The 20969-nt window shown below is 45.0% G+C and overlaps 1 protein-coding gene across 1 annotated transcript in view; it reads left to right on the top strand.

Annotated features, from left to right (window-relative positions):
- FIBCD1 (fibrinogen C domain containing 1) overlaps nucleotides 1-20969 on the top strand; it is a 56891-nt gene that overhangs the window by 8942 nt on the left and 26980 nt on the right. The window contains exons 2-4 of the mRNA XM_036751082.1: nucleotides 9500-9979; nucleotides 16659-16818; nucleotides 17519-17655. Coding sequence (XP_036606977.1) covers nucleotides 9500-9979; nucleotides 16659-16818; nucleotides 17519-17655 — 777 coding nt within the window. The remainder of the gene's footprint in view (nucleotides 1-9499; nucleotides 9980-16658; nucleotides 16819-17518; nucleotides 17656-20969) is intronic.

Below are 20969 nucleotides of genomic sequence, written 5' to 3'. Positions count from 1 at the left end.
CTGTTGCTCATTTACCGTGTGACCTTGGGCCAGTTGTTTAACCTCTCTACGTCTCAGCTTCTCCATCTGAAAAATGAAAGGATTTCTGTTTTCCACCTATTTCACAGGGTTGAGGAAAGGATGGGTGAAGGCTCCGGAGAGAAGAGTAGCTCTTGTAAGCCTAGCCCTCTGACTGGTCCTCCCCCCGCCTCCAATTTCAGGGCAAGATTGTCGCTTATCTATCCTTTGTGGGATAGAGCAGTGGTTTGTTGTTCAGTCATTTCAGTCACATCCAATTCTTCATGGCCTCGTTTGGGGTTTTCTCGGCAAAGATACTGGAGTGGTTTGTCATTTCTTCCTTCTCCAGCTCATTTTACAGATGATGAAACTAAGGCAGACAGGATTAAGCAATTTGCCCAGGGTCCACAACTAGGAAGTGTCTGAGGCCAGATTTGAACCCATGAGAATGAGTCTTCCTGACTCCAGGCCCAGTGCTCTATTCATGGCACCACCTAACTACCCTAGGGCAGTGATATCAAACTCAAAAAGAAACAGGGGCACTAACCTGTACACAAGGATCCCTGCAGGATGCATATTGACTCGGTTTTAAAATGTAATAATTATCCACGCCTTGTTGTATTTTTATTTCTTTTGTTAAAAATTTCCCAATTGCCCTTTATCTGGTTCTGGTCACAGATGGAAGTGTTGTGGACCACATGCTACCTGCGGCTATGTGTTTGAACCCCCAAGCCTAGAAAATTCAGAACTTCCCTTGGCATCATACAACTGCTCTCCATTTGTCATTCATGAGTCATTTCTGAGGTCATGACTAAAACTCTTATGCTCCAACATAAATCTGTTTCTCTTTGTTCTATTATTAGTGGAGTTTTAACTCAATTCACCATGTATTTATTAAGGTACAGCCTATATCCCTAGCACTGTGTTTGTTGCTGACGGAAGTTGACTCATAGAATGTTAGAGTTGGAAAGGACCTTAGCATATCCATTTATTAATCCATTCAGCTGTGTAATAAGCTTTGAACATGGAATTTTAGAGCTGGAAGCGAAATTAGTACTAAGTTCAGACCCCTTATTATCCTGATTTTAAATGAGGTCCAGAGAAGGGGAAAAGACTTGCACAAGGTCACATAGCTTTTTAGAGTCAGATCTGTCACCCAGGAGGGTTAACATACTTCAGCCGTGAACACATGCTAGTTGGCCAGTTTTTTTTTTCTCAGCCCAAATGTGGTATTCCAAATGACTCTCTCCATTAACAGAGGCAGTGTGGTGTAGTGGATAGAACGCTGGACCTGGAGTCAAGAAGCACTGGGTTAAAATCCTGCCTCAGACACTTACTAGCTGTGTGTCTCTGGGTAAGTCGCTTAATCTTTCTGAGCCTCAGTTTCTTCACCTGTAAGATGGGCATGATAATTACACCTACCTCACACATTTGTGTGAGCATTGTGTCTGTAAAGTGCTTTGTAAATCTTAAAGTGCTATTTAGAATAGCTAAGATGATAATGATGATGGTGGTGGTAATGATGGTGGTGATGATGGTGATGGTGATGATGATGATGATGATGATGGTGGTGGTGGTGGTGGTGGTGGTGGTGGTGGTGATAATGATGATGGTGGTGGTGATGATAATGATGGTGGTGGTGGTGGTGGTAGTGGTGGTGGTGATGATGGTGATGATGATGTGATTTTGGTGATAATGGTGATGATGGTGTCAGTGGACCAGGAAGAGAAAGGCTTGCTTTGACAGGAGGAACCACTCTTTTGGTTTTTAATATTGTGGCAAGGGTCAGTTCTTCTTGCTTAAGGAACAGTCCATAGTTTTGTCCTTTGTGTGGCTGGCCCAGGCCAGGGAAGGGGATGAAAATTCTCTGAGGGGCAGGGGATCCCTCACACTCTCTTCTGTTGTGGTGTCACACAACGATGCAACCAAGGGCCATTTGCTTGACATCAGGAACAATTCATGAGCTCGGAGCTGCTTGCAGCCCCAAAGGGGCAATTTCCCAGGAGGAAAGGTGTGTTCAGACACAGGGAAACATCCTGGGAAGTCTCTCCCCCTCTTTATTTCCCTGTCCTCTTACTGGAGTCTAAGGGATATTCCATGTCGACCCTGGGGCACTACCCACAGGGCACTTCCCCCAGCTTCCATACTTGCCCTGCCCTTTGGTTTTCCCCAACATAAGACAAGTTTTCTATCAAAAGGAACAGTTGTTCTCTACTCTGACTCCAGCATTTTGGGGGAATGCAAAGGCAAAGCAAAATGTGGGCTCAAAATCCCTGTTCTTCTTACCTTTTTTCCTTCTCCCTTTGGTGACACAACTCCTCTGCTGTCAGGTGAGCCCCATCCCTGAACAGGGAGACAGGTTTTCTCCTCATGATCTTTTCATTCAAGGGATGTAATCTGTCAATCAGATCTCAGATCCTTTCCAGGGGCGATGAGAAAGGAGCATCAGGGAAGAAAGGAGGCTGCTGGCCTAGGTCTTATGCCAGCCTTGGGACTAGATCGGCTCAGCTCCCAGACTTGGCTAAAAAAGGAACAAAGGATAGAAACATGCCTAGGTTTTATTGTTTGGAGGGGAGTTTGTGGTGAGGATGTCACCCAAGCATCTGAGGGCCTCAGTGTCTCCATCAGGTCGTGGCAACTTCCCTTCACTGCTGGGGTCCTGGATAAGTTTCCCACTAGACCCAGTCACCCAGCAAGATAGGCCCACTCAGCAAGAACTCAGGACCTATCCTCGGTGGATCTCTAAAAAGACCCCATGCTCTTGTGTCCCCTTGACACCAAACTAGCCCAGGTTTTGCTTTTCTCATCCCAGGATCTGGGACTCATTATATCTTCAGTAATAATCAGCAAATGGCAACTCTATACCTGGTGTAGGTCAAGCCCTGGGCTAGGCCTGGGGAGGCTTCTAGAGGGAGATAAAACACAGTCCAAGCTTTCGAGGGGCTTATGGCTTAGCCATGGTCCTGCCTTGAAATTGCAAAGTCCCACTGTTAGGGCATGCTTTCAGGCTGGTCAGTCGAGAGTCATTTTTAAAGGGATGAGGGTTAAGCAAAATCTTCACCAATCCAGACTTTCTGACCCTGAGCCAAAACCCCCCCTCTCTTCTCTGCTCTCACCCCTTGTGGACAATTCTGGCAGCCAGCTTGATGCATCATTCTGAACAGGTTTAAGGACCTGTGAGGTTTAGGTACTTCTGTTCTGTGATTCCCCCCACACCCCAGGTAGCCATGCCTCATTCTGTCCCTCCCCCTCCCCCAGCCACCTTAGCCACAGAATAAAATGCAAGAATTTTGTACTAATGGTACCTCAGAAATGTTTATGGGGCACATTCAAATGTCAGGAGAAAACACCATTCTTTCTTTCTACCAGGGTCACCAGCTGACTGAGCTGTCGATCATCATCAGTCCAGCCAATGACAGATTTAATTGGGCATTGTATGATGCTGATTGACAGCGCAGTCAGCCAGTGAGAAGGGGACACAGGGATACTGGAGAACTCTCCCCATCCTCCTCTGTTTCTCCTTCCCCTCTGCGGATCCAAGACAAGAAGGTCCCGGGATTGGTTGCCAGAAGTCTCTGCTACTCTGGATACACTTGAATAACAGTGGATGCTACTAAATTTCCAGGCTGCTGCCCATAGTCTTCCTCACTGCCTTGGAAGCAATTGGTGATAGAAGAGGCCTTCTAGCTGCGACCTGGCTGTTGCCTAGTGGGGGGAATTGACCCAAATGAGTCAGCATGGTTACAGTTCTCCTTAACCAACAGCTCTGGATTCATGGACACAGCTCCAAACCCAAATCTTGGAACTCAGGCATTATCTCCTCTTCCTAGGCACCTCCAGAGAAGCTGGCCTTATAACAAGAGGATGCACTAGATTATTGATGCAGAGTACCAGAGAAATATCACTTACCCTAAAAACATCTCTCCTTCACATGCGCCACAGTTCCAGAAACCTCCCAATCAGAGATCTCTTTATAAAATTATAGAATGTCAAAGCTGAAAGGGAACCTCAAAGGTATCTAGTTCAGATGCCTTGTTTTACAGATGGGATAACTAAGGCCGAGAGAGATAAAGTGATATAGACCAAGTAGGTGGCAAATCCGGGATTAAGACCCAGACTTCTTGTTTCCCACCCTGGTGTTCTTTCCCCTATACCACATTGCCTTTTAACACTTTGATTGAAATTCCTGCTTTTCCAGAAGCCCACCCCCTCGCCGACTCAGGGAGCCCAGATTTGCAAAGGGCTGCTCTGCTTAGAACGCCCCCAGCCTGTGTGCTCAGCTCAGCAAGGATTGGCAAAGGCCTCAATTAATATACTATAAGCCCAAAGCAAACTCAGGAAAGGTAGCTCTCTAGCAAAAGCCCCTCTTATTATCTTGGACAGATTTCTTTGCAACGCACGTAAAAGGCAGCCTATAAAAGTGAATGGCACTTTATCTTTAAGGTGGTCCCTGAAGACTAATTCTCCTATAAGCTGAGTAGCCTCTTTCATCTCTAGTCCCCAGCACTACCCCCCTCCTGCCTGCTTAATTCCCATCATCCCACTCCTACCTATTTCTGCAGAACCCCCTTATTTGCCTCTTTCTTTATCAAGGGGCCAGGTATCAGGATTGAGGAGGTGGGACTCTCAGATTACAAAGCACAAAGGGTGGTAAGTCAGAGGGGGCCTTCAACCCAGTCTCCCTAGATCAGATTGGGCCCTTGGCAGGAGCACCTTAAAGCCAAATGGTCAGAGTGATGGGGTAAGGGTGGCTCTGGGAAAGGCACCATTCCAAATAGATTTGTGCTGAGGGGAGAGGACCAAAAGTCAAGGAGGCTGACAGGGAGGCTTTGCTGATGCAGCATTGGGGATCTGGCTCTCAAACTGAAGTTGTCCTTTGTCTCTGAACACATGGGGCTCTCCTAGCCTTGTACTCCCTGGGGGTTTTGGAGAGGTATTGCTCTAGTGTAGGTCAGGGAAAGCCCAGCCCTTCCATGTAATTCAAGGAGGAAGGGAGAACCATGAACAGTACCTGCCCCAGAGAATGCCGAGTATCACAGTAAGGGTGGAGGGAAGGGCAGGGTAGGATTCCTCAGCAAATGGTTTGCACTTCGGAGACTGGTTAACTTGTTCGGTATATGCAGAAGCAGTGGGATGGGGGAGGGTGACTCATTCCTACTTTGCCTGGCACAATCAGATTTGAATAAATTGCCAGAAGCAGCCCTGGCCTCTTTTCCACACCATGTAATCCAAAAGTGTTTGGAAGAGGGGTCTACCAAGGTAACAAGGCCGAGCACATGTTGGTATCTGGTGTCTGAGTCTGGGGCTCCCAGGGAGGAAATTCTTCCTGTTGCCTTATTGTGGATGCTTAATTCTATACCATCCTTTACTGTGTGTCTCCTGCTTGATAAAATCCCCTAAGCTTCCTAGTACCAGGCACATCATCTTATGCTTCTTTTCACCCCCATAGCACCGAGCACAATGCTAACCATATAGTAATAACTGACATTTAAGGTTTTCATCTCATTCCATCATTGTCACAACCCTCTGCAGTAAGCCCATTTTACCGATAGGGAAGCAGGAACTCAGAGAAGTTACAGGATTTGCAAGGGTCACATAACGACTAAGAATCTGAGGTGGCATTTGAACCCAAGTCTTCCTAACTACAAATCCATTAGTCTTTTCACTATATTGTGCTACCTCTCATGGGCATTCATTAAATAGTTTTAATTCAAGTTAATCAAAGAGAGGCCCAATGGGGTGATAGTTGAAAGATTTTGGAGTCACGAGCCCTAAATTCTAGCCTCCGTTCTCCAAGGAACCACTTCAAGCCACTAACTCCCTACCCACCCCAATTGTTAGTGCTCATTGGAATTATGTTGTATTTGCTTATTTGTATAGACGCATCTTCCAAATGGAATGTAAACATCTCGAGGGCAGGGAACTTTTCCCTTTTTCACCTTTGTGAATACTATATATATATATACATATGTATATATATATATATACATATATATATATATAGTATAGTCTTGAGCACAGTAGGCACTAAAAAAAGTGTTAAATTGAACTAAATTGTGACCTTTTACCTTGGCCTCAGCTTCCCCGTCTGTAAAAATTGGAAGTGGGGTAGAATATATGATCTTCAAGACCACTTCTAGTTCTAAAAACTTTTTCCCTATTCTGTGACTTAAAATCTCTGGCTTGCTAGTGCTGGTCAAATCAGGTATTGAGATCCCCAGAGAAACAGCCCATAAATCTGGCTGTGCCTTTTCCATATTGCCAGGTCCTTGCCCCCAGCTGTATCAGCAGACATAGAGCCAAGTAGTGAAAAGGATGTTTCTTTTGCTAGGATGATGGCTCTCTTACAGTCTTGTCTCTCTGGGTTCCTTCCTTCTGCAAACTATTAGATGACTTGTCTTCCTAGCCTTCTGGGTGATTTGATTGGGAGTGTTAACCTCTGGAGCCCTTGGCTATGTCAGCTTTATGGAAATGGAAAGGAAAGGGGGAGGTAAAGAGGGACAAAGGAAGGCAGATGGAAGAGGTACTTCAGAGTTCACAGCTTGGAGGGGGGGCGGGGGGGGGGGGAGACAAAGCACCTGAAACTCTTTCAGGCTCCCCAGGGGAACTAGACTCTACCTGCTGGCTTTGACATCCTTGCACAGAAAACAGACTGGTACACAGCTTCCTCTGCTTTGGTGGGGAATTCAAATTCTAGTCCAACATTTAGTGAGCACCTACTATGTGCGGGGCACATGTCTAGGGTGTTTTAAGGTTTACAAAATGGGCTTTTCCCCCACAAAATACTTGTGAAGCTCATGGATATCAAATGACTTGTCCAGAGTCACACAGTGTCAAAACCAAGATTTGAACTCAAAGGATACACCCTGGCATAGGATATGGAACCCATTGACGTTAGAACATTGTCTAATACGCATGCTGTGCAACTTTGGGGAAAAGAGTACATTTCTCTGGGTCTCAATTTTGTTGTTTAGTCATTTTAGTGGTGTCTGACTCTTCATGACCCCATTTGCCAAAGATACCAGAGTGGTTTGCCATTTCCTTCACCAGCTTATTTTATAAAGGAGGAAACTGACACAAACAGGGTTAAGTGACTTGCCCAGGGTCATAAGTGTCTGAGACCAGATTTGAACTCAGGAAGATGAGTCTTCCTAACTCCAGGCCCAGCGCTCTGTTCACTGCACCACCTTGCTGCCCCCAGGCCTCGGTTTACTCATCTATAAAATGAAGGATTGGGACTAAATGATCTCTTAGGTACTTTCTGACCCTTAAATTCTTCTAGATCCATTTTATAGTTAAGAAACTGAGACACTTAATGATAATAAACATCAGAGTTTACAAAATGATTTCTCAGCAGCTCTGTGAGTTAGGTAGAATATATTGTTATGGTTATTTATTACTATTTCCATTTTACACATGAGGAAACTGAGGCTTAAAAAAGGTCAGTGAGCTAGTAAATGTTGGAGCCAGGATTTGAATTTATGTTTCCTGACACCAAGCCCAGGGCTCATTTTTCAGTCATATCCAACTCTTTGTGACCCCATTTGGGGTTTTCTTGGCAAAAATGCTGGAGAGGTTTGCCGTACATACAAATAGATGTATATATATATATATGACAGAGGTGTCAAACATATAGCCTGCAGGCTGCATGTGGCCCATAACACTCTCCAGTGCAGCCTGAACTAGATTAAAATGTAATTGGGAAATATTTAGCAAGATAAATAAAAATACAATAAACATAGATAATATTACATTTTAAAACTAAGTCAATCTCTGACCCACAGGGATCCTTATGTATGGATTAGCGGCTCCTATTTCTATTTGAGTTTGAAACCACTGATGTATATTAGTCCAGACCCCTTCCTTCAGATGGAGGAGGAGGGGTCTAAAAAGAAGTAGCCAGAAAATAAATGAATCCATGGGTATGGCCCCTGGTGCAACTCTTTTTTTAAAGGTTATAATTTCTATTAAAAAATTTTTAACATTCATTTTTAACATTTTTGGGTTCCAAGTTCTCTCCCTCCCTCCAGCCCCTTCCCCAGCTATTGAGAAGACAAAGCAATGTTATGCCCATTATACTTATGACACCATTCTTCCAACCTATGTTTACCCTTGTCTGGCCTGTTCATGATTAGTGTATTAAAACATGCCTAGGCTCTTCTCACCCTATAGTTGTACATTTGTAAAAGTCTTTAGCTTCTATACCTCACAGATCCTAACTTCCATGTGCCATTCTGTCTATAATTCTGGATAGAGTGAATTTGCAGGTGTGTAGTTTCATTTCCCAGAATTGGGACAAGGCTGAGACCAAAGGGTAGCAGTGAAGTGGAAATAGACATCTGTGTGTGTGTGTGTGTGTGTGTGTGTGTGTGTGTGTGTGTGTGTGTGTGTGTGTGCGCGCTCGCTCCACCAATGGCTTGTGTGCTTTTAATAAACACTATAGTTAGAGTAGAGATGGCTGTGGTAAGTATTTCTGTTCCTTAAACTATGGAACCTAATTAATCAACTCAAAGGCTAGAAGTCCTTGAAAGGTCTTCAAGAGATCAACCCAAAAGTCACCCATTGTCCGAAGGCTTCCCATCAGCTTTCTACTTCCTCCAGTGTTTACTTATTCCATGAAGGGCATTATAGAATGTTTCCAGGGACCTCAACAAGGACCATCAAATATTGAACTTAGATAGTCCCAGCAGCTAACCTCGCTAAAAGACCCACTCAGTTTACGTTCCTCACTTGTAATGACCCTCTTTTTCCTTTCCACCTATTCAAATAACACCCATTCTCCAAGGTTGTCTTCAGTCTGTCTCCTCGAGGAAGACTTCTAAGACCCCTCCAGACACAACCAACTTTCCCTCTTCTGAACTCCTGACCCACAATTGACACTAATCATGTTGGTCTTATGCTATTTAAAAAATATTTCATGGGATTATAGAGTCTACAGCTGGAGGGGACCTTAGAAGTGATCAAATCCAACCCCTTCATTTCAGAGATGAGAAACCTGAAGGCCACAGACCAGAAGCCTCAGGTCCCATAGATCCTAAGTGGCTGCTCTGGAAATCAGATTTAGGTCCCCTGGCTCCAAATCCAATGTTCTTTCCCCTGCACCCCAAAGCCTCTCCCATGTTTGCCTAAACTAGATTGGAAGGCCCTTAAAGGCAAAGACTGCATCTGCTAGCTCCTGGTTATACCATGTAGGAAGTACTTAGTCTCAGGAGCCTCCTTTCTCTTTCTATGCAAATATCACCTAAGCAGCTCCTGCCTTGCTGGAGGGCTATTGATTTTGCAATTAAGAAAGCCTGAACTGAGGGAGGGCATCTTTTTCTGAAGTTTTGGCTTGAGGGTCCAGAATTTCTACCGTGGTAACATCCTAGATGTTGAATGGCCGGGATAGAGCTGGGCAGGAAGAAAAAAATTGGGAAGGAACATTTCATGTCCTTATGATTGTCTGCCATCTCTCTTTCCCTCTCTGCCTACCCATGCCCCTTGTCCATTCTTCTTTCTGTAGCGCACGAGCTGTGGTTACGTCCTGTGCACCGTACTGCTGTCTGTCGCTGTGCTGCTGGCTGTGACGGTCACCGGTGCCATCCTCTTCATGAACCACTATCACACGCCAGTAACTGAGCCTCCACCCGTCATCAGCACCAACCCCGATGAAGACAACAGTGCCCTGGTCACCATTGAGAAGGCGGACAGCTCTCGCATCAACATCTTCATTGACCCTCGATGCCCAGACCACGCCGACAACTTTGCCCGCCTAGAGGGTGCCCAGGCCTCTGTGCTTCGGGCCCTCACAGACCGTGAAACTGAGTTCAGGGCTGCTGGTGGTCGGGAACAGGCCTTGCTGGCTACCCTGGCTGATGAGGTCCCCAAACTTCTGGCCCAGGCCATCGAGCTCCAGGAGGACTGCGAGGGCCTCAAGAGGGGTCATGGCACTCTGGGTCAGGGGCTGAATGCCCTGCAGAATGAACAGGGCCGACTCATTCAGGTAGGAAGGGAAGCCTCACTGCACAAATCATCTTCTTGGTCTTGGTGCCGCTGTTCAGGGACCTTAGCAAAACAGATGATTCACTGTGTGAAATTGACCTGGTCACGATTTTTCACCTCTGTAAAATAGAGGGTTCAGACCTCTAATGTCCCTTCTAGATAAAAAATTCTGGATGGAAAGGAAAGAAGGAAGCATTTATTAAGGACTTACTGTGTACCAGGCACTATACCAAGAGCTTTCCAAATATCATCTCATTTGATCCTGGCATGTAGGTGCTGTTATTATTCCCATGTTACAGTTGAGGAAACCAAGGCAGATGGGTTGAGGGTCATATCACTAGCAAGTGTCTAACACTGGATTTGAATTCAGGTCTTCCTGACTCAAGGTCCAATACCCTATCCACTGTTCTACTCAGCAGCTTTAAGGGGAAGACACTACATCCAGGCCTTCTGATACCCAGTCTGGTGTTCTTTACACTGTCTCATATTGTTTCTTAGGCCGCTGGATTCTGGTGACTCAGAAGCCTTGTAGGGTCATCAGGCACTTGCTCCCTCACTGTCCTATAACTGCACTGAAGCCATTCTGTCCATTTTCTTGCCCCTCCACGCCTTGGCCAAGACAGCAATGATATAATAGGATGTCTCATTACCCAACAATTTGTGGGCGATGAACTTTTTTTCTCTCTATAAGAAAGCTGCTGCAACTGGAGAAATGCTGCTCATTATCCCCCTGCCTAGAGTAGCTGATAAGGGTGATGGAGACTCAGTCTCCGAGAATGCTCAGAGATTCTTAGCGAGGAGCTCCACCAGCTCCCTTGAACTCTGAGCAGGTCATACAGCCTGAAATATGCACAATAGCTGAGCAACTAAGGCATGTGAAGTGGTCCATACACCGGCCCTAGTCAGTGATTCTAAGCTGCTTCCCTTCTTTATGAATATAGGTGTGTCTTGTCTGACACATTAATTATGCTCCTCAGAAAAATCCTAGTTTGTTTGGTAAATCAGATCCTATTTTCCCAATTGCCTCGTATTCTGATCTCAAAGATGCTTTATCTTTATTTCTGGTGGACTGTCAGTTGGCAGTGGCTCTTAATGTTCTGAATCCTTTTATAATGTAAGTAATCACTCCCCGGTGTTTTCAGTTTTGCAAGTTTGAATTTTCTTTCATGGACTTCCTTAAAGGGGACACACTTGTATTATCAACCCATGCCTTCAAGTCCCTGACAGCGTATCACTATTTTCAGCTAAAATGGCATAATTGATTCTCAAACTAATCAGTCATGTTTACACTATTAGCATTAACTATAGTAATTTGTTACCTTAAACTGAGATCTTGCTAGTTTTGGTGTTGGCACCTTCTTAAAGAAGAAATGACATTATTTTGTGATATTATTCATTTGAAGAAAAGGGAAGAGGGGAAAAGGGAATAAGCATGTGTTAAGTGCCTACTATGTGCCAGGCACTGTGCTACTTTCCAGATATTATCTTATTTGATCCTCACAACAACCCTGAAAGGTAGGTGCTATTATTATCCCTATATTACAGTTGAAGAAACTGAGGCAAACAAAGATTAAGTGACTTGCCTATGGTCACACAGCTAGTAAGTTGACTGAGGCTGGATTAACTTCCTGATTCCAAGGCCTGCACTATATCCACTGTATCACCGAGCTGCATAATATACCTTTTTTTTTGCTTGATATGAGGCTTGTTTGCCTCAGTTTCCTCATCTGTAAAATGAGCTGGAGAAGGAAATGACAAACCACTCCAGTATCTTTGCCAAGAAAACCCGAAATAGGGTCATAAAGAGTCAGACAGGACTAAAAAAAACATTCAACAACAAAATTGTATACAGCTCATTCGCCCATGTTTATGAACCCCTCCCTAGTTCATTAAATCATTACTGCTTGTTAGAGAAAGGACATGAATGTCACAGGCATGTGTTAATTGTATATGTTCTGCTCTTCCTAGTAGGGTCCCACCATTAGCCAGGATTTGACTTAAACTAATAACGTTAATAATCATTGACATTTATGAGGTGCTTTAAGATTTGCTGATCACTTCACACACCCATCTCATTTAAACCCCCTAACAACCTTGGTCAGAAATACTACAAGGATTTTTGTTTGGCTATTTCTTGGCCAGACATGTGTGATTGCATTGGTAACAGGGAGTTCGAGGTGAGGAACTTCCTCTACCAACACAGCTCTACCACCTTCTCTGCAATTGGAGTCTTGGAAAGTTGCCGAGGGCACTGAGAGGTTGTTTGCTATGACTCCCATTTTACAGCTGGGCAAACTGAACTTAAGTGACTTGTTCAAGGTCACACATCCAGTGTCTCTTCACTCCTTTTGCCCAATCTTGTCATTTCTAGCTTCACACTTCTAACACCTGATTCCTTTTCTTCACTCACATAGTGCCCAGCCCAGGCCAGGTCTTCATCTCCTTGTACTTGGACTATTGCAACAACCTTCTAGCTGGCCTCCCTGCTGCAGTTATCCCCCTTCTAACCCATCCTCCCCATAAGCCACCAAAGGGATTTTTCTAAAGTGTAGGTCTGACCACTCTCCCTCCTGCTACCACTCAGTAACTCCATTGGCTCCCTAGTACCTCTTGGTTCAAATATGAAATTTTCTGTTTGACATTTAAAACTTTTCACGACCTGGCTCCTTCCCACATATCTATTCTTCCTAACTCCCCTCCATGAACTCTACAGTCCAGCACCACTGGCATATTTGTTTCATCTCCATTTGCACTGACTATCCCCCATGCCTAGTATACCACCCCCTCACTTCTAATTCTTAGCTTCCTCACCTTCCCTCGAGACTGAACCCTACCCTTTCCCAGTCCCCCAGCTATCCCTTCTGAGATTCCCTTCCATCTTGTTCATGCCTACTTACACACATTTTATCTCACCCCACCCCCCATCAGAATGTGAGCTCCTGGAAAATAAGGACTATTTTTGCTTTTCTCTGTGTGCCTGATGCTTAGTACATTGTCTGGCATGTAGTAAGTGTTCAATAAATGCTTATTGACTTGACTCCAAGGGCAGCACTCACTTCTGGGTTCAAATTCTACCTATGACACTATCTGTATGATGAGGGACAGCTCACTTAATTGTTGTGATCCTCAGTTTCCTCGTCTGCAAAACGGACAAGTAGCATCTTCTTCGCAGAATTCTTGTGAGGGTGAAAAGAGATAGTGAATGTAGGAAGCTTTGTAAACTTGAAGGCAAAACACACCTGATGTTATTCTTCATAACAAAAGACACATTAATAGCCATGCTGCAACAGCAAGCACCTTGGCATACCCAGGGCGGCTGCTAGCACAGGTTCTTTGATCTGCTTTACAAAGAAAGCTCAATAATCTTCTTTGAATTACATTCTCTAGCGCAGGGGAAAGGTCAGCACCTTGAACTTCAGAGAAAATACAAAGAAGAGAAATTAGCATAAAGACCAACAGACAGGGCTCTTAACTGCCTGAATCAAAGCAATGTCGCTACATACTTTACATACACCACTGGCTCAAGAGAGCCTTTACCTCTGAGCATCGGGGAGCTCCGAACATACAGGCCACTCAGAGTCTCAACCAGGGAATCACAAGGTCCTTCTCATAAGCAGCCCCCAAAGTAAAACCTCACCTTAGAGTATATATACACTTCTCAGAGCCAGAAGGCATCACAACCCGTGACTCAGTGCCTAATTAGAAATTAGCAAAAGGTGTGAAAGCCTTCCTACAAGCAAACCTCCCTTAAGCAAACTTCCCTTAATGGGCTCCACATGAGGCCTATTAATGGGTGGGGGGAAGCTCTTACATCCCATTAACATTACATTCCATTAACATAACAACATGCCAACAACCAGGTGTAGACATTAACCCAAGCGAGTTAGTTTTCAGCTGACAGCCTGTCTCCTTGCTCGCCATCCCCCAGCTATCCATTTGCAAAAGCAGCTGGCCAGCTTTCTAAGCTTTTCCCAACTCCCTCAGCCTGAACTCTTGCCCTTTTCCTCTGCGGCTCTCACCACCGGTGTCTTCAGATGAGGCCAGTCTCTGAGACACAGCCACAAAACACAATGAGGAATCTGGCTGCCTTCCTCCGCTTCCTCCTCCCTTTCTTCCACATGGTTCTGTGTGTCCCCTAAATGCTAAGCACCGCACTGAATAACCTCCTTCACGAAGGTTAAATCAGCAGGGGAACAGAAAGAATTGTCGTCTTATTGCCTTTGGACAAACTAGAGAAACATTAAAAAAAATTTCAAGCCTAAGTCCATTTCTACTTCCCTTTCTCAAGTAAGCTATTATCTTCCAAATGACCGACACCAGTCTGAAAATGTGGCAAGCTCCTCTTGAACTCCCCAGCAGGCTGAGGTTTCATTGTGATTTCTTCTTCCTCATTCAGAATTGAGGTCTGAGCCTGTACTCACAGCTCTGCCAAGTGTGTTGTAGCCTTCTCTGGCCAGAAGAATGGAAAACAGAAACGAGACTCCCTAAGTCTGTTCAATGCTACCGTTGGTCATAGAATCTCAGACTTAGGTCTGGAAAGGTAGTTTAGAGACCCTCTAATGCAAATCTTCTTCCTCACTTTACAGAGGAGGAAACTAGGGATCGATGGAGCAAAAGGACCCAACCAAGGCCATACAGTATGAATTAGAGACAGGGGCAAAGACATTTGATGAAATGCCATGGAAAGAAGAAATTTTCTATTTGCCAGGGACAATCACAACCATCATAGGACCATGTGATCATAAATGGCCAGATGTCTTAGGAGTCATCTGGCCTCTCCGCATCCTTCCATTTCACAGATGAGGAAGGTGAGGTCCAGAAGAGTTGAGTGAATTGCCCAAAGTCGTAGGGGTAAAGTGGTAGGGTGGGCATCATTCATAACAATAATAATGGCTCACTTACTACAGAGTTATAAGATTATTTTCTTGTTCAGATCTATGATTTCATTGGCTAGATGAACTCCAGGGATAGGAACTCCCTCCCTTTATACTGATCAGGCAGCTTACTCTCTCAGGGTTGTCTGGTAGTCTGACAAGTTAAGTGACTTGCCCATGGATACATAAATATTATGTTCCCTCGAGGTTTACAAACCACCACATCTGTTATTTATTACACTCGGCATGGAATGGTGGAAGGAGCCCCAGAAAGAGAATTGAGGGGCCTTTATTCAGATTTTCAGCCCTGCCATTAACTTGCTATGGAAATTTAGGCAAGTCTCTTCTCCTAGCTAGGCCTCAGTTTCTCTGTCTGTAATATGGGAATAATGATGCTTGCCCCAGAGGGGAGAAGGGACCTGCCCAAGGTCACATGGTGAGTTAGTGACAGAGCTTCTTTCCTTCTTGGGTATGTTGTGAGACTCCAATGAGTTAATAAATAGGAAAGCATTTTGAAAAGTCCAGAGGCCGTATAAGTAACCTGAGACTCCAGGCTCTGATTCCTGAAGTAATCTGGCCGAAGGGCTTAGTAGGGTTCTTTCTCAGTTATAACCACAGATCAATACCTTGCCCCTCTGCCCCTCCCTTGAACCTAACTCCATGTTTACAATAAAAGTGTGGTGAAGAGGGCTCAAAGGATCTGAGTTTAAATTTTCCCTCTGGAGCTTTTAACCTGTGACTTTAGGCAAGTCACTTAACCTTTCCAGGCCTTGGTTTCCTCATCTTTAAAATGAGGAGGTGCTAGATGCTAGATGACCTCAGAGACCCCTTCTTATGCTAAATCTATAATTCTAAACAGTGAATTTAGCCCGCTTTCTCTTAGGGCCTTTAGGAAAGGGGCTTGATACTATTGGGAATGCCTAAGGACATATGTTAATATGTTGATTTTCCTGATAGAATTTAATCTTCTTGAGGGCCGAGACTTTCACTTTTGCCCAGTATCTCCAGTGCCTAGCAAGGTGCTGAAGAATAGTTACTTAATAAATGCTTGGGATAGAATTGGGACAGCAAAGTTCAGGAAGGACCAGGAAAGCCATTGACTCTTGTGAAATTCAACATTTATTAAGCACCTTCTGTATTAAGTCCCTACTCTGGGTATTTGGATATAAAGATCGAAAAAATTAAAAGCACTAGCCCTCACTAAGCTTCTAGTCTAATGCTGTCGTTCAGTCATGTCCATTTCTTCATGACTCCGTTTGAGGTTTTCTTGGCAAAGATAGTGGAATGGTTTGCCATTTCCCTTGCCTTTTCTTATAGTCTAATGGAAGGATATAATATGTGTATAAATAAGTATGATACAAGATGGCCTGACATAGAGGAAATAGCACCAAATTCAGGGTCAGAAGATGGAAGTTTCTCATTCTACTCCTACTTATTTACCTGTGTGACCTTGGGCAAATGACTGAACCTCTCTGGGCCTCAATTTCCCCATCTACAAATGAAGAGCCCTACGTCTCAAGCTAAGCCTGAGAGAGAAGCTGTAAGAAGAGGTGAGGAGGGACCATGGGATCATCGATCTTGAGCCAGGAGGTGGTCAAGTCCTATAGATGAGGGAACCGAGGTTCAGAGAGGCTGAGATCCTTCTAGGCAGAGGCAACATCAACGCCCAGGTGCCCTGACTCCATATCCCATGCCCCTTCCACCAGGGGCCCTGCCTAAGAGATTGTGTTGTGCACTTTCTGCCTGCTCTCTTCCCAAGCTCAATTGGTGTCCTTCCTTCCTTCCCTTCCCACCCGGGTGCTACAGCTCCTCTCAGAGAGCCAGAGCAACATGGCCCACCTGGTGAGCTCCGTCAGTGATGTCCTGGACACTCTGCAGAAAGATCGAGGGGCTGCACGGCCTCGAATCAAGGCTGACCTACAAAAAGTCCCTTCCAGGGGGGCCAGGCCAAGGGGCTGTTCCAACGGTGAGTAAGCTTATTCTCTCCTATGCCTATCAGTCCTCCTCTCCCCAATCTACTCTGTGAGCAAATCGAGGGCAGGAGCTGTCTTTTTGCCTTTCTTTGAATGCCCAATGCTTAGTGCAGTGCCTAGTACTGGGTAGGTGCTAAATAAAGGTGATGTAGCAGATAGAATGCTTAGAGTCAGGAAGACTCATCTTCCTGAGTTCAAATCCAACCTCAGACTCTTACTGGGTGTATGACCCTGGACAAGTCACTTAACCTTGTTTGTCTCAGTTTCCTCATCTGTAAAATTATTTGGAGAAGGAAATAGCAAACAATTCCAGTATCTTTGCCAAGAAAACCCCAAATGGGGTCACAAAGAGTTGGACACGACTGAAAAACGACTCTCATTCCCCAGATGTAACAGCAGCTGCATAGCCCTACAAGGACAAAGGACTGAGAACTGTTTTCCAAGGGAACTAATCTTCCCTGCTTCTCAAAACTGTTCACTCCTAGAGCTTCAGTCCCAGCATGTACACACCCCTGCCCCATTCCCCAAGACTAGACTGCCACACAGACAAAAGGAGGCACAGCCCCAGACAAGGTTCAGTTGCTTTCTAGAGAATGCAATGAACTAGACAGGAAGCTATGTCATAAAACTTCCTAACCTGCCCACTTATTTCTCTCCCCATCCTAACGCTTCTGGCTCCATCTCTTCTTTCAGGCTCCCGCCCAAGAGATTGTCTGGACATCTACGCCAGCGGCCAGCAGGAAGATGGGATTTATTCTGTTTTTCCCACTCATTACCCCGCAGGCTTCCAGGTCTACTGCGACATGAGCACTGATGGCGGGGGATGGACGGTGAGTCCCCCTGCCTCAGAGGCAAACTCTTCCAGACATAAACACTCTCTAGTTCCCTGTGGTCCCTGATGTGTCTGAGATCTGACTAAGGAAGGCTTGCAGATAAATTCTCCACATGCTAGCCTACGGCCTTCTTTGACCAGTCCATCCTCCCTAAGGTAGTAAAAACAAGGATCACCCTTGTGTCAGAGACAAAAATCCATGTCCTTTATTACTCCTCTGGCACAACAAATTACTTGCCTTGAGTGGGTGGCTATTATTTTTAGTGAGATGAGTCTGCACTTGTTTGTTTTCCAAATGCTGGATAGAGGAAAGGGAGATAGTAGAAAGAGTACTGGACTGTCAATCGAAATAAATAGACATTTATTAAGTGCCTATTATGTGCCAGGCACTATGCTAAGGGCTGGGGATACAAAGGCAAAAGATAGTCCCTCTTCCCAAAGAGCTCACAGTCTAATGGGAAAGACAACATGCAAACAACTATGTACAAACAAGCCAAATACAGGAAAAGTTGGAGAAAATCAACAGAGGGAAAATACTAGAACTAAAGAGCGACCAGGAAAGACTTCTTGTAAAAGGTGGGATTTTATTTATTTTTAACAGGGTTAAGTGACTTACCCAAGGTCACACAGCTAGTAAGTGTCTGAGGCCAAATTTGAACTCAGGAAGATGAGTGTTCCTGACTCCAGGCCAGACACTCTATCCATTGTGCCACCTAGCTGCCCCTGGAAGGTGGGATTTTAGATGGGACTTGAAGGAAGGTAGGGAAGCTAGGAGGAGAAGACAAGAAGGGGAACATTCCTGGCATAGGGGCAGCCAGGGGAAATGTCTTGAGTCAGGCAATGGAGAGTCATATTCGGAGAATAAATAGCAAAGAAGCCAGTGTTCCAGTGTGAATCCTAGAGTACCTGGGTGCTCTGCACCATCTGGGAGCTTCCGCAGCGTTGACTAGCTCAGTGACTCTTGGGAGCTCTAACACCACTTGTGCTTTTGCTTTGGTTTCTTTTCCTTGTTCCTGTACCTTGTTTTACCTTTTAATGGAAAAGATCCCTGGGGTAATAAAGAACTCAATTTAAAAAAAAAAGGTAGAAGGTAAAGGAAGACTGTAAAGGTGGAGGGGCAGGTTATGAAGAGCTGTGAATTTTAAACAGAGGATTTTATATATGATCCTGGAGGGCGCCATTGGAATTTATTAAGTATGGGTGTGTGTGTGTGTGTGTGTGTGTGTGTGTGTGAGAGAGAGAGAGAGAGAGAGAGAGAGAGAGAGAGAGAGAGGGAGAGAGAGAGAGAGGGAGGGAGGGAGGGTCAGACCCTATGCTTTAGGAAGATTGCTTTGACAACCAAGTGGAAGATGGAGTGGGGAAAGATTCACGGTAAGGAGACCAACCGGCAGACTATTGCAATAGTCCAGGCAAGAGGTGAAGAGGGCCTGCACCAGGATGATGGCAGTGTTAGGGGAGAGAAGGGAGATACGTGGGAGTTGTTACAAACATAGAATCAACAGGACTTGGCCACTGATGAGATATGCGTTGTGGGAGAACAAGGATGACACCTAGGTTGTGGAGTCAAGTGCCTGGAAGTGGGGCACCCTCAACTATAATAGGGAAGCCAGGAAGAGGAGAAAGTTTGTGAGGCTGGGGCTTGGGGAGAAGGAATAAAATGAATTCCATTTTAGATGTGTGGAGTTTAAAATGTCTCTAGGATATCCAGTTTGAGATATCCAATAGGCTGTTGGAGATGTGAGGCTAGAGGTCAACAAAGAAATTAGAGCTAGAAAGCAGATTTGAAAATCAACATGGAGATGTCGATTGAATCATCTGATGATTCAATGAGCTGATGAGGTCACTAGATGAAACAGTGTAGAGGGAGAAGAAAAGATGGTCTGAGAGCAAGCCATGTGGGGGTGACAGCAAAGGATACAGAGAGAGAGCAGTCAGATAGTTAAGGGAAGAACTAGGGACAAGCAATGCCACAAAAACCGAGGAAGAAGAGAGTGTTAAGAAGAAGAGAGTGACTGACAGTGTCGAAGGTTGCAGAAAGGTCAAGGAGCATGAAAGTTTGAGAAAAGACCATTAGATTTGGCAGTCAACAGATCATATGTAACTGGAAGGAGATGTTTTGGTCAAATGATTAGGTCAGAAGCCAGACTGTACAGAGTTAAGAAAAGAGTGAGAGGAAAGAAAGAGAGAGAGAAGTGGGGGGGGGGAGAAAGGAAGGAAGGAAGGAACGAAGGAAGAAAGGAAGAAAGAAAGAGAAAGAAAGCCAGAGGGAGAGAGAGAAAGAAAGAAAGAAAAGAAGAGAGAAAGGAAAGAAGGAGGCAACTATGGTAGATAGCCTTCTCAAGCACTTTAGCCACAAAAAGGAGGAAAGATATGAGAGAATAGCCAGAAGTAATGGATGGGTCCAGTTGGAGGTTTTTTGAGGATGAGGGAGAAATGGGTAAGTTTGTAGGCAGCAGGGAAGCAGCCAGTAGACAGGGAGAAACTGAAGATTAGTGAGAGAGTCAGGATGACAGAGCGGGGCAATCTGCTGGGAAAGACAGGATGGAATGTAATCACTTGTGCAGGGGTTGGCCTTGGCATGGAGAAAGGCAACCCCATCATCTGAGACAGGGGTAAAGGAGGAGATAGAGGCAGAAGGCATTTTACTTTGAAATAAAATTTTTCATCTTACTCTTTCTAGTACATGCAAATGCACCCTGTCCGTTGACACAGTTTTCTTCTTCTGGCTTGGATACTCAATACACCACGGAAAGGGGCATGTGATGGCAACAGTCAGCTTGGATATCAGTTGGATTAGACTTTGAGATCCATTGGTAGATCACGGTTGGGAAACCATGTTTTAGAAGGTTAGTGGGCAGTAACCACCTTGTAAAGGGCCAATAGAGACCTCCATGCTTCCAGGGTGGGGGATAGGGAGGAATATGAGTTGGCCATAGCTGGGGATTGCAGGAACAATGGGAAAATAAATAGGTCAAACCAGGCTTTCTCTAGCCTCCCAAGTTCTGGTAGACTATGGGTCCAAATCTGGGTCACCTAATTAGGTCCATTTGCCTGGTCATGTGAGTGCTGGGATATGCGAGGCAAGGTATATATCAATACCTAGGAAAGATGTCTATGATGGATGCACAGAGCCACTAACCACAACACATCTCTCCTCACAGAGGAAGTTGATGTTGACTATTTTTAAAGTATTGATTTCCAAGCCAGGAGATATCTAGGGAGAAGTTTGGCTTCAAATAAAATAAGTGACCGAAAAGAAGGAAGGGGTTTAGCCAGGGGAATAAGAGTGATTGGGGGAGAGACGGTGAAGAG

This window comes from Trichosurus vulpecula, chromosome 3, assembly GCF_011100635.1.
Source record: "Trichosurus vulpecula isolate mTriVul1 chromosome 3, mTriVul1.pri, whole genome shotgun sequence".
In the NCBI taxonomy this organism is placed as follows: Eukaryota; Metazoa; Chordata; class Mammalia; order Diprotodontia; family Phalangeridae; genus Trichosurus; species Trichosurus vulpecula.
This window is presented reverse-complemented; position numbering and strand designations above follow the sequence as displayed.